This window comes from Varanus komodoensis, unplaced genomic scaffold (assembly GCF_004798865.1).
Source record: "Varanus komodoensis strain SLA01 unplaced genomic scaffold, ASM479886v1 scaffold23, whole genome shotgun sequence".
NCBI classification, from domain to species: domain Eukaryota; kingdom Metazoa; phylum Chordata; class Lepidosauria; order Squamata; family Varanidae; genus Varanus; species Varanus komodoensis.
Genome location: NW_025335627.1, coordinates 15,014,223 through 15,029,660, shown reverse-complemented (window position 1 = coordinate 15,029,660; position 15,438 = coordinate 15,014,223). Strand labels below are relative to the sequence as shown.

At 44.6% G+C, this 15,438-nt stretch overlaps 1 protein-coding gene across 8 annotated transcripts in view; it reads right to left on the bottom strand.

The window, feature by feature from the left end:
- ERBB4 (erb-b2 receptor tyrosine kinase 4) overlaps positions 1-15,438 on the bottom strand; it is a 935,345-nt gene that overhangs the window by 206,609 nt on the left and 713,298 nt on the right. For 4 of the 8 annotated variants that reach the window (XM_044432044.1, XM_044432045.1, XM_044432048.1 and 1 more), the window contains 4 exons: positions 9,245-9,338; positions 8,069-8,223; positions 3,048-3,092; positions 2,849-2,923 (listed from right to left, as the gene is read on the bottom strand). In XM_044432044.1, coding sequence (XP_044287979.1) covers positions 2,849-2,923; positions 3,048-3,092; positions 8,069-8,223; positions 9,245-9,338 — 369 coding nt within the window. The remainder of the gene's footprint in view (positions 1-2,848; positions 2,924-3,047; positions 3,093-8,068; positions 8,224-9,244; positions 9,339-15,438) is intronic. The other 4 variants (XM_044432049.1, XM_044432050.1, XM_044432046.1 and 1 more) reach the window with 2 other exon arrangements.

Sequence of the window (15,438 nt, the reverse complement as noted above, 5' to 3'; positions counted from 1 at the left end):
GGGGCGAACGCCACCCTTGGTTGCATAGCCAGAAGTGTGGCTTCTAGATCAAGAGGGTATTACTACCACTCTACATGACTCTGGTGCGCCCACAACTGGAGAATTGTGCTCAGTTTTGGGCCCCTCATTACAGGAAGGATATAGCCAGGTTGGAGTCAGTGCAGCGTAGGGCCACAAGGTTGGTGGCCAGTTTGCAGGGATGCCATCTGAGGCGAGACTGAGGGAACTGGGTCTCTTCAGCCTGGAGAAGAGGAGACTCAGAGGGGATCTGTTGGTGACATACAGGTATGTGAGGGGGTGTCACATGGAGATGGGCAGAGACCTGTTCTCCCCTGCAGAGGAAGGCAGGACGTGCTCCAATGGAGCAAAGCTCAGGGAACCCAGGTTCAATTTAGATGCCAGGAAGTACTTCCTGACAGTCAGGACCCCAAGGGTATGGAATGGGCTTCCACGGGAGGTGGTTGAGGCCACATTGGTGAGGGTGTTCAAGGATAGGCTAGACATGCACATGGTGAGCATGTCATGAGCGGAGCCGGCTGGAGCTGGGGGTCAGACTAGATGGCCCAGGAGACCCCTTCTGACTTGCTCTGCTTCTCTGTTTCTATGTTTGATCAGGTGTAAGCCCCTGTGTGTCTGATAGGATATATTGCCATTGTGTAGAATTGCTAGCCTAAACAATTCTGTTCAGTTCTGCTATCTGCCACTGTTTCACCATAGGCTGAACTTTGCTGTGCTTCCTTTACCGCGCCCCCTCCAAATAGGACATGTCACTGTGCCAGAAATGAAACATCCCAGACTGAAATACAGTGGTACCTTGGCGCACAAATGCCTTGGTTCACGACCAAATCAAGTCACAAACAAAAAATTAATGAAAATTTTGACTTGAGTCGCAAACTCCGCTTTGGGTGGCGACCAAGATCACAGCCATCTCCCCACCCCTCTGAGTGGGGAGATGGCCACGATCGCAGTTGCGTTTGTGCAGGGAAGACATGCTTGGTCACGGGTGCACTCCTGCAGGAAAGACGGGCGCAATCTTGGCCATCTCCCCCCCCCAACCAGCACGATTGTGGCCACCCCACCCCCCGAGTGGGGAGATGGCCATGATCACAGTCGCATTCGTGCAAGGAACATCTGCATGATTGTGGCTGTGTTGTGCTGTGCCCATCTTCCCTGCAGGAGCACACCCATGATCACGCACATCTTCCCTGCACGAACGCAACTGTGATCGTGGCCATCTCCCCACTCGGGTGTGGGTAGGGAGATGGCCACAATCGTGCTGGTTGGAGTGTGGGGCAAGATGGCTGCAATTGTGTTGGTTGGGCAGGCGGGCGGGGGGAGATGGCCGTGATCATGCTGGTTGGGGAGGGGAGAGAGATGGCCGAGATTGCGCCTGTCTTTCCTGCAGGAGTGCACCCATCCCAGGATTTCATTGAGAAGCACCACCCCAACATAACTGTAATGAACAGAGTGTTGAATCTGATGAACAATAACGTGGTCTCTCATTTCTGGAGGGTTATACAGCGCAGGAAAAAACAAGTGAATATAGACAGATTTTTCACCAAAATTGACCCTGCAGCTAAGAGACAAAGAAGAGGAAACCCCTGAAAGAGATCTCCCCAGTGTCCTTATGGAGGGGGACTCTCCCTCAAAACAATAACCTCCCTCCACCTAGGTTAGTGTTCTCCACTGTACTGTACAGTACTTTGTTACTTTCTTGTTCTTTGTCACTTTGTTTCAAAATTTCTGATTAAAAAAAAAAGTTACAGAACACATTAACCTTATTTACATTGAACCTTATGGGGAAATTTGACTGGGCTCGCGACCAATCTGGGTCATGACCAGAGTCCTGGAACAGACTAAGTTCGTGAGCCGAGGTACCACTGTACCTTTGTTACTGCTTTTTGATTAAACAACCTTGTTAGGGAAGTTAATGCAAGTGCTGTACAGCAGAGTTCCTGCACAAGCAGAGGAGGAGTTCTTGGACTGAAAGAATTACCTTTGAAAAATACAAATCCATGTGGCTTTTTGCCAATTTACAATGCGTAGGCAGCACTATAATCTGGAATCAGGAGTATAATGTGTTACTGGAATTGCTATGTATATCTTCAAATTCAGGAATTATTAGTGAAGCAGACACAGTGATGGCACCAAAAGAAACGTACTTTTCAATTAGATAGTTAGATGACTTTTCTGCTTAAAAGACAAGCTATACAGAGCAAGCTATAACAGTTTATGAGGTGAAGCTGGTTTAAAGCAAATTAAAAAGTTATGTTTTAGGGTAGAAAAGAATACTTGAACCAGGAGCCATATTAACCAGTTTGAACTGCTGGAGATGGATCCCTAGTGAATGCTATCTATTCTTTTTGCAAATAAAATTTGCCTTAATTGCCCAGAAAAGATCAACTAGATGTTTCATTTAAAGATATTTTAAAATATTATCATTTACTTTTTTAAATTGGAAACATTTCTACAACACATTTGTGCAGTTTTTGCTGCCTCCCTCTGTTCTCCAGCCCCAGTAATCTGGGGATGTTAAGAATTCTGCGACAGATGTCTGGCCTGGCCTCCCCCATGGAGCTACATGATCTCCTGGGACATGAGCAACTTGGGGAAGGCATGCGCTCATGCCCAAATGTAACAGGATCTTTGGACTCCCTGATGCATGCGGCTTTGTGTGATTTAATGCAGTGGGCTTTAACACGCTGGGTGAACAGAGCACTGCACTTTAGATGAGCGTTTTCCTGCATAACCACTGTTTCCAATTGCCCGAACTGGTTAACATGACTCTCCTGTCCTGTATAAAAGAGGAAAGGACAAGAGGACCAAAAGGAGGGATGGCAGATGTTACCTAGCATGTTGTAGCAAAGTGGACTGGCGTGTCCACGGATAGTAAATGCAGTCATGACTAGTGGGGCCGCTACACCTGCAGGCAATTACAGAACAGAAAAGATCATTCGCCATTCACGGGGGCCATGCACACACAAGCGCCTTTGCCCACACATGGAACATGGGAGGTGTGGCAAGAGGGGCAAGTGCTTGGCAAGTACCTATCCATGAAACCAATGCAGTCTTCGAGGCGGGGGCCTATGCACCTGCAGCAAATCCAGATGAAAGGAAGTGGGGAAAGAGAGAGAAAACATACATTAGTCATTTTATAGACAGAAAAACCATTTAGACCATCTCTATTCTGCCCTGGGCTGAGGCAGTTGGTTGCAGTTTCCGTTCTCTAGTTGTCATAAAATCACTGCTTGGAACATTTTTCCAATGCAAAATATAAAATCCAGAAAACAGAGAACCTATGAGATGATGCTCCAGGATGGAACCACTCTTACAAATGATGTGATTGTTGAGCCTTTGTGGAATTCCAGAAATGGTCCAAGGCATGGTTCACCTGATAGGTGAAGGGCCTACCTATGATTTTTTAATTCCATCAGTTACATCAGTGGAGGCCGTCATTAGAAAGAGAGGACCAGGCTAAGGGACAACAAATAATCTGATTCCTCCACCCAAGTTTAGTCTTTTCCTTCCACCCAGTGAGGTATCCAGTAACAGGTAGTGCAGGAGGACCTTCCAGCTCCCTGGAAAGCAGTTTTGGAGGGCACAGGCAGCTGCAGCAGGATGAAAGGGAAGGAATTGATGTGCCAGTGGCAATCTGTTTGTGCAAACTGTAGAACACAGTCTTGCTCCTTTTTAAAAAGTTATTCGGTATCATGTTTTGGGCTGGAAACTCAACTGGAAGATTTGGTGATGGTGAAAGGTGAGCTGATCTGTGTATTAGTTTGATAAGAGGAAGCAGCTCCAGGTGCAAGGGGCCCTTACAAAGTGCCCACAACTGACTGATGCCTCTGGTGGGCTAGGCCCCATCACAGGCTTCCAAGTGTGTTTGTGTGTGGGTGGGCGGGCAGCTGTCCAGTGACAAGCATCCAACAGTGTTTACTGGATCACCAGTTCTGAGCAAATGGCCACCAGTGGATTTCCCTAGAATTGAAGGCTGTATTTACCATATTGTCCTCAGACTGAGTGAAAATAGCATTTGCCCTACTCTGCTGGGCAGCCTGGGAGCAAAAGTGGCAGCAGAGCATGTAGCCCAACAGCTGCGCAGAAAGAAGGACTGGGCCTGTGCAACGAGACCCCCTGCATGGCCACACACACACACACACACACCACTGAAGTTGGGGGAGACTATAATAGCAGGAGGAACATGTCCTGCTGCGAGGGCTCCTGTTTGCACCTGGCAGAGAAAAAGGAAGTCCTTGTCTGGTCCTGCAGTAATCCCCAGGGCCCCAGCATTTGCCGAGAATGCAGCCTTCTTCGACCAGTAAGTATGGTCTCTTTCTGGTAGAAGGAATTCTCAAAGATGAAATTTCTTAAGCATCTCTGCTTCAAAGTCCTTGGTACGGTTTAACTGGCATAATTCCTACAGAGGATACATATCAAGCAGCAGACCTCATTATAGGGCTGCTGTGGCATTGCAGTTCTGTGCTTTTTTGACAGGTACTCTGGCCATACTTGTTCCCTTAGTTTCATTCCAGTAGTCACTCTACTACAGAGGATTAAAGATACGCTACACAGAGTAGCATTTAAACTTTTCACAACCATTCCTATTCTGGGCTAGATATCAAGACAGACACCCCATTCCTCTCACTGCTCCTTTTTTTTTCAAACTGAGGCACACTAAATGAGGAAGGAGGAAACCTAAAATGGCGATTTCTATTAGAAAGACATGTCACTGGAGAATTCTGAATCAGACCGTGAAAAGGAGGCAATTTTGTTGGTGTTTTAGATTAGGTGAAAAGCAGAGAAAGTTGGCAACACTACTGTTAAACCTGTTACTTTTCATGGCTTGGCAATCCCAAGAAATAGATGTGATTTAAAAAAAATGTTTGTTTGTTGGTTGAAGGGCTAGCCAAACAAAAATGTCTGTAGCAAAAGCCGTAACAGCAGGGGATGGGCTCCATGCATTCCCTCACGTATAAAGTTCCATGTGCCTCCATCTCCTCCTCCATGGCCTCCAGAAGTTCCAATGAGAGAAACAATGCATGATACTGAATTAAATTACCTTTACCCAGGTCAATTCTTTCCCTTGGTCATCTGATTATATGGATTGGTTTCATACTCAGCAAAACGTTTGGGCAACATTGGTAATTGGCTCTGCTCTTACATCTAACATGAGGAAATTTAGCAGGTGAAACTCCTACCACTCATTTCATAGGGATGAAAAAGTAAAAAAAGCTTAATATTAGATTTTTACATATCCATTGATTGTGTAAAGTGTAAGAGCAGAGCCAGGAGGTTTGTTGTTGGATCAGGAATCAAGTTTTTGTAGTACTCTCTTGTGTTAGAATATAGGACTTCATTTGGGTTACACAAACAGCTTCCATCTAACATCTTTCGCTCTCCACTGCTCTTTTTCCACAGTACTCCAACTTTTCTTATTATACAACTGAAGATTGTTAAAGGCCAAATGGAAAGCACCTCTAGAACAGATTCTGGCAGTGCCTCTGCAATCTTAGTTTCATTTCCCTAACGGTTCTACTGTAATTAGATTTGCAAAAACAGAAAAAGGTCTAATTTTGAATGGCAACAGCTGTTGACATCAACATTTTATTGAATAATTTACTGGTTTAATTATAGCTGTAAAACAACATGCCCTCTTGTGAATTATTATTTTACAGGATGAAAATGATTTTGATGAGGATGAGGATGATGTGATGATGATGATGATGATGTAGTATTGCTTCTTGCTCTTGATTGGGCATAACCCAGCTGGCTGCTTGCAGAGTATCCATTTTTAACACCAGGGCACACATTAAATGTCCACAGTGAACAGTGTATCAGTTGTGAGAGTGCCTGGTTCATTCACTGATATGCAATATACACTGCATGTTAAACACTGACATGTGAAACATGTCGCGGATCCTGCAGCAGAGACCAGCAGAGAAAGCAGGAAGAGTGTGTGGACCAGCTGCTCACCTCTGGCCATCACCTAGCTCACCTCATCTCTACTTGAGCAGCCAATTTCCCCTTAGAGTTAGGGGTAGGAGAGGGCTGGGAGGCTTGGGATAGCAGAAGGGAGGGAGAAGGAATCAGGGGTTGCTTCTAGCTTTCCTTGCCTGTAGCTGGAAGAATCAGGACCAGTCGGGTCTATTTCTTAGTTCTACTGTTGTGTATATTCCATACCAAAGTCCAAAGGAACAAAGCAAAATCAACACAACAAAGCAAGCAGCAGCTCTGCCTAATACAGAAGTTGCTCCCATGCTAGGTCCAGGACCATCAATGGAATACAAAGGCACTTACAACCTCTGTAAGTTTTGAAGCACAAGTTTGTCATGTGTGTTTCTACAACAATTTGTCATTTTTTTGGTTAAAAAGTCAATATAAGAATGCACAGACATTTGGTACATATTTCTGTCAATGTATACATTTTGCATGCATAAAATATGTCTGTTAGAAGAAATATGTATATAAGCAGAAATACATATAAAAGTGTAGACATAATGAAAAACACATATGAAAATGCATATATTAATAGAATTGCATTAAAATGAATACCGTTGCATGAATGTTCTGATCAGAGAACTACATCAGAAAATTCTGAAATGTTCTGATCTGTGTAGTAGTTTGAAGTGCAGGGTAGGTCAGTGTACATGAAAATACAAGTCAAATTAGGTTTTTCTCCCTTTGGGAGAGGGCTTCAGAAGACTCACCAGTCAGAGAAAGGGGGTGTCAAGTCAGCTTATTTTCAGGTGTGCCTAGGAAAGTTGTGTCATACTGAATCAAGCCAAACCAAATGAAGACACTAAGCTAAGCTCTTGCTGAATGTCGATTTTTGTCTAACCCAGATATTACCTTCATCAGGTGCTGCTAAAAGAGGATGCAAGACCAAGACACTTAGGGAGTGATAGATGGGTCAGGCAAGCTTGAGCTGGGCCACAATTATTTCTCTTAATGGTTCATTCAGAGAGTGACCTGATTCTTCAACCCTACGCATTACCCTGTGAAAAGCATGCCATTGAAGTCTTCTGGAAGTGGGTACTTTATTTTTAACAGTGTCCCAGGGCATCTGCTCTGTGAACATTAATGCTGAAACACGATACGCAGAACCAAAGAAAAGCCTCTTAAATAAATATGAATGAGATTCTGTATCTGTGCCAGCTTTCATGTTAAGATCCATTGGGGATGCTTCCGCACAAGTGTGCACCATCACAAGGGGCATTCATAGCAAACAAGAGCCATTCTAATAGGTTTAGAGGAGTAGCGTTAAACACAAGTCATTGGAACAGAGTAACTGAAGCGGAAATGCAATCGTGGATGCCTGAACCAAAACCTTAGAAGATTGTGCTGTTTTACAGATACAAGGATTTATATAGGGAATATCTTTCACCAGTTAAACTATTCTGGTCACAGTTTCTTAAACTGATATCTGTATCGCTATAGGAAAATAGTGCATGAATAGATACTTCAGTGAAACACATCTTTATAAAATAGAAAAGGTCAGGGACATTCTCACCAAAATTGGCATTTTCTGTAGAAGTGCTTATAATTATCTTTTATGTAGCACCATCAATATACATGCCATTTCACAAAGTAACATAGACAGGAGCATGAACCTAACCCAAAGTAGCCACATGGGGCTATATTTTTAAAATGGCATTTGAACATACATACTGCGAGAGAAGTGCACATGCATGCTATTATTACTACTACACATGCAGTCTAGCACCCTGTGGGGTGGTGCAAACCACAGTAAGCACTTGTAGGCCTCACTGGAAGCACCGCTCTCAGTGGCAAAGGGTTAGGGTTAGGGTCCAAAGTGCTTGATGTGGCCTCTGTCAGGCCCTACGCAAGTGTGTCTCATGCAGGCAAGCAGACACACAGACAGACTTGCTGGTTCTACAATCCAATTTGTAAAATAGATTGTTTCTGGCTAATCAACATTAATCAGAAGAAATGAAGTTAGACAGGAAACTATATCTTTGCTGACCTTAAAAAATGTGACATATAACAGCAATGTTCTAACCCCAATCAATATTGGCAAATGCCGTTATCTGAAGTTATACATGCTTACCCCTGGGTGCAGTTTGGATGACAGGAGTGGCATTCACGGTTCTCATCGGCGTATTTGAAAATAAAGCTGCTTGTCCCTTGGACACCATCGGGACACTTCTCCACACAATTGGGGCCATCTTTAAAATGGAAGCACTTGGTGCAGTGGTCTGCTCCCTGAAAGAGAAGGAAGAGATACAGCAGCTCCATCAATTCCTCTCCTTTTGGAGCATCCTGGGGTATTTTGCAGCACAGCTGCAACGTGATATCCCAGGTTCTCCATGGGGTTGCCAGCATTTTCCAGTGGTCTTTTATTCCTCAAATGGAAACCTTGAGGTTTTCTGTTTTGCTTTGTTTTTCAAAATTTCTGCATGGGCAAGATGTGACCACTTGCAACCCATTTGGCAAAGGCCACCAATGAGTATATGAGTGACTTTTCACTAGCCACTCTTTGGCTCCCAAGGTTACCCTTTTGTCCTAAGAGGCTCCAACCCAACTTGGACCCCTACAAATTCCCTGAAGGCAGCATTTCTGCTGCATGGACTTCACATTTCCTGATAGTCAAAGCAAGATGTTATGTAGCTGAGAAATGCCAAGTGCTCTTGTGTGTCTACTCAAGAGCTGAACATGCTGCATAAACTGCAACAGAAGACTGTCCAAAGCCCTAGCAAGAAATTATAGGAGGCTTAACAAATGACATCAAGTCACAAGTTCCTTCCATGCCAATCTGTGAACATTTTAAAATTTAAATTTTCCTCCAACCCGTCCTTAAAAACCTGCTCACATTTCTTTCCCCTATTTTATCCCCATAACAATCCTAAGAAGTAGGATAGGCTAAGAGATCATGATTGGTTCAAGGGAAGTACTGTGAACTTGAGTCTCCTCAGTCCAACTTTGACATGCTATCCCATCTACCGGTGTAGCCCAAAACACTTCTGGTGTTTTGGGCTACACCGCCCCCCCCCCCACACACACACCTGTCCCAGCCAACACGTTCACAGATGAGAGTTGTAGTCCAAACCATTTGGCGGGTACCATGTTGCCTCCCCTCGCTTGCCCCACACTGTACAGGTTCCCAATTGTTCTGATTTCTTTCAACTGATTCAAGAAATATCTGCAATTGTTGAGCCTTTCCTCTAGCATGCCTTTAGGGGCTGCCTGCTATACTGTAACCATGCTGCATCAGGGTGGTACTCACCGGTCCCCTACATGTGATTCTGTTGTTATCCATCTTCTCACACTGGGGGTCACATTCCATGCAGACAGAGCCATTTGCAAACTCCCTGTATTCCCTGGGGGAAGAATGGGTAAGTTAGACAAGTCCGGGCCTGTGAAACCAGGTGGCATGTCAAATTCTTGCTAACAGTTCCAAAAAGCATAGGGACTTATAGAGTTTCTGTGCATATCTAATACGTGGAGTGTGCAAAAGAAAGGAGTGTGATGGGGTGGGGGAAAGGCAGTGCTTTTTTTGTAAAAAAAAAAAAAGTGCTGGAACTCATGTCGCTGGCAGTAAGTGCACGACCACACATACAGCTAAGCGTCCCAAGCCGAGAGCGCCCTCACTATCTCACTATCAGATAGCGGACACAAAAGCAGCCTGCAGGCACTATGTTAATGATGTTTGCAGCTGATCTGCTACGATTCAAAATCACTTTGTAAAATCCATTGGAAAAAAGGGTGCCGGAAGCCAGTGCGTTGGATGACAAAAAAAGCCCTGGGGAAAGGGGATAAAATTCATGAACCCCCAGGAGGCTGCAAAAGCTCAGGATCAAATTGATGTCCACTGACCTAAATTCAGCCAGGATTGTTTTCTTTCTCTCACAGAGCTACAACTCTCTCAGAGGTCTTGTTATGAGTTTAACTGCTCTCATATATTTTTCATTTGGGTAAAGGAAACATGTCTTATCCAAATGTTAAGCACACAGGGTTCCTTCTGAGCCAGAAATAAGAACAGCAGAGCTGTTTCCAGAGTCTCAAATAAGGCGAAGTTCAGACTTAAAATCGCCACACTGTGGGTGCTGGGAGCAGCAGCTCCTGCTCTTCCACCTGTGAGTGGCCCAGTGGTTTGGCTGCGCCCCACTGAAGGCTGCATCCCACTGACTCAGTTCTCAGCATCAGCAGGACCCACTCGTCTCTCTAGCTGCCAAACCCAACTTTAATAGTAGGTAGGCTTGTTGCAAGGAAGGACTCTGGGATAATCAGCAAAAGAAAAAAACACCATCACCTCACCCCACAAGGGCAAATCTCTGCTAAACAGTTGATACTGCTGTACTAGCTCCTGCCTCATTGCAATCCCCACTCCTGACTGGAAGACTTCTTCTAGGGCAGAGAAAGGATAGCCATGAGTGAGGCGTCACAAGCACCTGTCTGAGCACTCCAGAGTGTCTGATCATGCTTGTGGCTCTCCACTGTCTGCCACTGCAGCTGCTTGCTGAGGCATGAACTGCAAGCAAGCCCAGCCAGGCGTTGGCCCAGGAAAGCAGGTGACACGGAAGAAACATTGAGACTCTGGTGACACCCTCAGCCTGGCACATGGTTGCTGGGGAGGCCACCTGGTTTTTCCTACCTGCATTATATCCATTTTTGCCCATTTCTGATAGCCTGTTTCCAGTCTACCCACCTCCAAGATACCTTGCAGTCCTTGAGCCTGAGTGCCCAACACGCAAGTCCCCCTGTTGCCATGCGGAATGTCCTACCAACCCTTCTCTCCAAGCTGTGCACTCATCCTGTGCTGTGTGGGAGCTGGACATCAATCTACTCGTCTCCTAATGATGGCAACGCTCTCTGTTGAGTTCACAGGTCCATGCTTAAATCTACACCTGACTAATGCCAACACAACACTATCTATGTGCAGAGTTTCCAGAGCCTCAGCATGTGGCAGGACCTAATAAAACAGGACAGTCTGCAATAGGCTTATTTTCCTTCTCCCACATTGTGCAAAAGAGAAGGGCCATTGATTATCCTTGGCTCCCATGCAGGAGGTCAGCTGCAATACTCCAAATATAACATTAAAAAACAGATTCAAGATGGAATCAGACCAGTCATTTCCATTATTTCCCTTCAGAGTATTTCTCCCAACATATCATTGTGTTTTCTGAAACACAACAAATCAAATGAGTCACCCTCAAGTGTCTGCACAGAGAGGTACAAAAGTACAGAACTGTCACGAATAATAATAGTAACACAATGTGATTCCATACAGTCTGGGAAATGTAATATTTTGACATGCAGAGCTACTGCTTTTTAGCAAAATAGCAAGATCTGATGAACAATCCAAGAAACAGACAAAAAGAAATCAAATGCAAATCCACATTATATACATATTTCTCAGAGTAGGTTAAATAAAGCCCATGTACTCTCTAGTGTAGATAATGAGTCAGAGAAATTGAATAAACACTGCCAGTCTCCTACTTTCCATGCCTCACCTAAGATGGATGGCGATCTTGTGTTTCCACCAAACATGTATAAAGTGAAGGGTGACAGGAGGCAGAAGAGTGGCAGATGGAAGGCTGATACTTAACCCTTTGCTACTGCAGAGGTTGTGCCCAATCTTCCTATGATCCCATCCTCAAAGTCTGTTTAATTACATTCTGACACTGGAGGAGAGGCTGGAATCCACAGCTAAATTGTCAAGTGGATCCTGAGAAAGTCAGAGAGTTGCTGAGATCCAGATGCTTTCAAATTCTGTGGGAGAGTCTAGGGAGCAAGCTGGTATGGGAAGGGGCAGACCAAACATCATTAGTCCAATCATATGGCATTAGGCGAAGAGAGAGGACCAGTTGAGAAGTCCCAGAAACTCCCAGCAATTAGATTAGAAAATGTATGCAGTTTGGAATCAGCTTTGCATCATTAAGTCTCATTTCCCTAACAGCTGTAATCTAACTTTGCTTGTTTCCTTTGTTACTGCTTTCTGCTGTATTCTTTTTGTATTTCAGAGACAGACTACCTAGGGTCAGCTTTGACTATAATAAAAACTTTTAGTTGGAAAGCCTTTATCCTGAACTGCTTAGGAGAGGAGGAAAAGACCAGCCTGGACAGCTTCCCAGCACTTTGCTCCTGTGCTTGCCTATCTCCATCTGAATTCATCACAAAATGGCATGCACCTACTCCTAACTCCAGTGAGAGGAGAATGCTGCAGTGGAAAAGTAGTAGACCAGGGACAGCTTAGGCATGTTTCAGGACTGTAGGATTGCTTTCATCAAACAATTTTTAAGTTTATTTTATCCTCCATTGTCAGGTAGGGTCAAACACATTCTGAGAGCACTGAAAAAAAGAATGAAAATTGTGCTACAGTCTTCCATAACTCCATGTTTCAGATAGTCCTCAAGAAGGATGAAGTATGAACTATCACACATTTCTCCCCCAGTGCTAGTGTAATGCAAAATAATCCTAAGGTATATTGGTTCAACAACTCCTATTGGAATGACTGGGACAACTAACATTCCAAGCACATAAAGTACTAAAGGTCAAACTTTTCTCACTAATCGCTGTTTCAAATTATTAGGTACTCCATTTCTTGAGAGAAAGGAGCTTAGGGGTTTGGGACAAAATCAATACTTTATCTATTTCACAACAGATAAATTACTCGGTTTCTTTAACATCACTGCAGATCGTAGCAGGGGTCCAGGTTTACCACCCAAAGGGGGTCTCACTCTGTGCCTTTGTGCCCTTTCTCTCCCCAGGCTTGGGAAGTGAATCCTGGCCCCGACCAGTTCCTGGGTCCTCAAAACAAGACTGGCCTTCTTGGGATCTTGGATGACTCCCTCAATTTAGGTTGCAGAGCAGTGAATTCATTGCCCTCTCTAGCCAGAAAGACCTGTGGCACACTCTCCCATGGCCACCAGCCCTCCCACCCCTTCCTACCTCAGTGCAGCTGCCAAGGTTACCAGCTCCCACTCTGTGGATCCTCTCAGAACTTGCAGTGTGTGGATGAGCTCTCGGAAGGGACTTGCCACCTCAAAAAGCCAATGCGGCTCCCTCGGGGAATCTCCAGGGCTACTGTTCCCACAATGTCTGGCTTTAAGGAAGCCTTCTTCAGAGTCAGGCATTTGGGCCTGGCTGGTTGCTTTTTTGGCCGACATGGCTCCTCAGAAAGTAAAGATGGAGTGGGAGATTTGGGGCAGGATGTGCTGCTGAGAGTATGAATGGGCTGGGCCAGGCAGGAAGACTCACATGGCAGGCGGCTGAGGGAGGGAGATGGGTGAAGGGGAGGAAGAATATGGACACAATGGAGGCAGCCATGGTGTATTTGTGCCTTGGGCTGTGGGAGGGTTTGAACTGGCACTGCTAGGAGGGAACACACTACTCACAGGCTCTGCAGCGGGCTCACTATCAGCTCACTGTTTCACTAGTGCAAGGAGCTGTCACTTATGTCTGGCAACTGCTTAAGAGAGATGTGTAATTCTGTCCAAATTCCCTGTTATCTGATGGGCAGCACACAGCACATCTCCATTGGGAAAGCCTGTGCAATGCAGGGAAGGCACAGAATCCAACATGCCCACATCCCACTTTCTTCTGACGGGAGACCTCTGAAAAGGTGAATCAGTTTAAACATAAGAAGAACTTCTATGGGGGCACCTGGCCTGTCCTCACTGCCTGACTTTGGAAATTGGCAGCAGCAAAAGCAGCAGCATCATTACCAAGAAAGACAATTACAAAGCACAAAATTATGATTCCTTGAAATTCTGCTCTCAGATTTATCTGAGCAGCATTATTCTTCACACTGTTGTTCTCATACATCCAAAGGAATATCATCCAAAATTATACCTAGGAAGATCTTGTAAAAAGATTTTTTATGACAGATGTTGAAAAGAAAAATCTTTCAGGAAAATTGGCTATGATTACTAGATGCTAATGGGTAATTCAGGCTTCTTTCATACATCCACTGGATAGGAACTCTCTCTTTCAGCCTGCACATCAAAAAGCAGTTTAGGACATGCTTAATTGAAGCATACCCACTACTTAAGTGAAACACACTTTTCAAAGACTGGCAGCCTCCAGTAGAAGATATGCTTCAGAGGCAGGACATCTATAATTAGATTCCACATCATCAATTTATTTAAAGTAATAATTCATCAATGTTTCATCTAGGAAACTTGGGCTCAGAAAGAGTACTTCTGGAAAGCTCACCCAAAGCTTGTCTTTCTTCTGTTTTTTTAAAACAGCTTGTACATACAGCTTGATTTGCCACGTCATCCCACTCTTATTTGGAGTAGGGAGGTCTTTGGCCTCCTTTTTTAGTTACTGTGTGACCATAGCCAATCAAGGACCACATCATGCCTTGAAGACATCTCAGGTCCACACAGCCAATCACATTTGCATTCACTCAGAACAGAGAAATGGACCCCCCTCCCCCTGATGCTGATGCGACCAGCACAATATTGTGTTGGCTGTGGTGGTTTAATTGCCTGCCATTGTTGTGCAGTAGGTCAGGAAGGACAGATCCCCTCCTGCTGTGCTGAGGTACGTAGCTGGGCCTTGGGCTGCGGGGCTCCCTGTTTTCCATGCTGTGTTCCAAGGATGAGCAATGTCGACTGCAGAAGAGGGCATCTGGTTGCTTCAGCTATGCTGATGCCATGTTTATATACGTTGAGAGGAAAATTCCAGATAAGTCACTGAAAGGATACTTGGGGGCCATGAACTTATCACAAAACCCCACCACTACATTTTGGGTCCAATTTAAAGCTAGCAATCATATATTTCAATGAATGAATGTGGACAGTGGTGTGGGTATTGAACTAGGATCCAGAGACCAGGTTTAAAAGCACTGCTCAGTGATGAACCTCACTTGGTGACCTTAAGCCAGTGACTGCATCTCAGCCTAACTGATGTCATAGCATTGATGTGAAGATAAAGCACGCAGCAACTATATATGTTGCCATGAGTTTGTTGCCAGAAAGGCAAGATACAATACACGCAAAGCATTTTTTAAAAATATAATCCATAAAACTAAATCCATATCTTATCAATACTGCAGAAATTTTTACCTTTCAAAACTCCCTGGGGTATTTTGACTTAGATAGTGACACAAACCATGCCCTACTGAGCAAGCTATTCCAGCAGCAGTCCGACCATTTAGCAAACTCTCAATTATGAGGAATCCAGTTGATCTCAGCTGGCCCTGGGCCAGCCAGAACATAATGTTGACGTGAGGTCCAAAGACAGCCAGGACTTGTGCCAGACAGGTTGGGCAGATAAAGGAAGCTAGTCTAAGGAATGCTTCCTCAGATTTGGAGGTCTGCACAGATCCGGAGGTCTGCCCTTCATACACTGGAGTTACATTATAAAGATATTAATAAACATATTAATGTTAGTACCATCATCACAAATGTGGGCACCAGATTTTTAAAAAGACTTTGACCAACTAGAAAATATCTAGAGGGGAGTGACAGC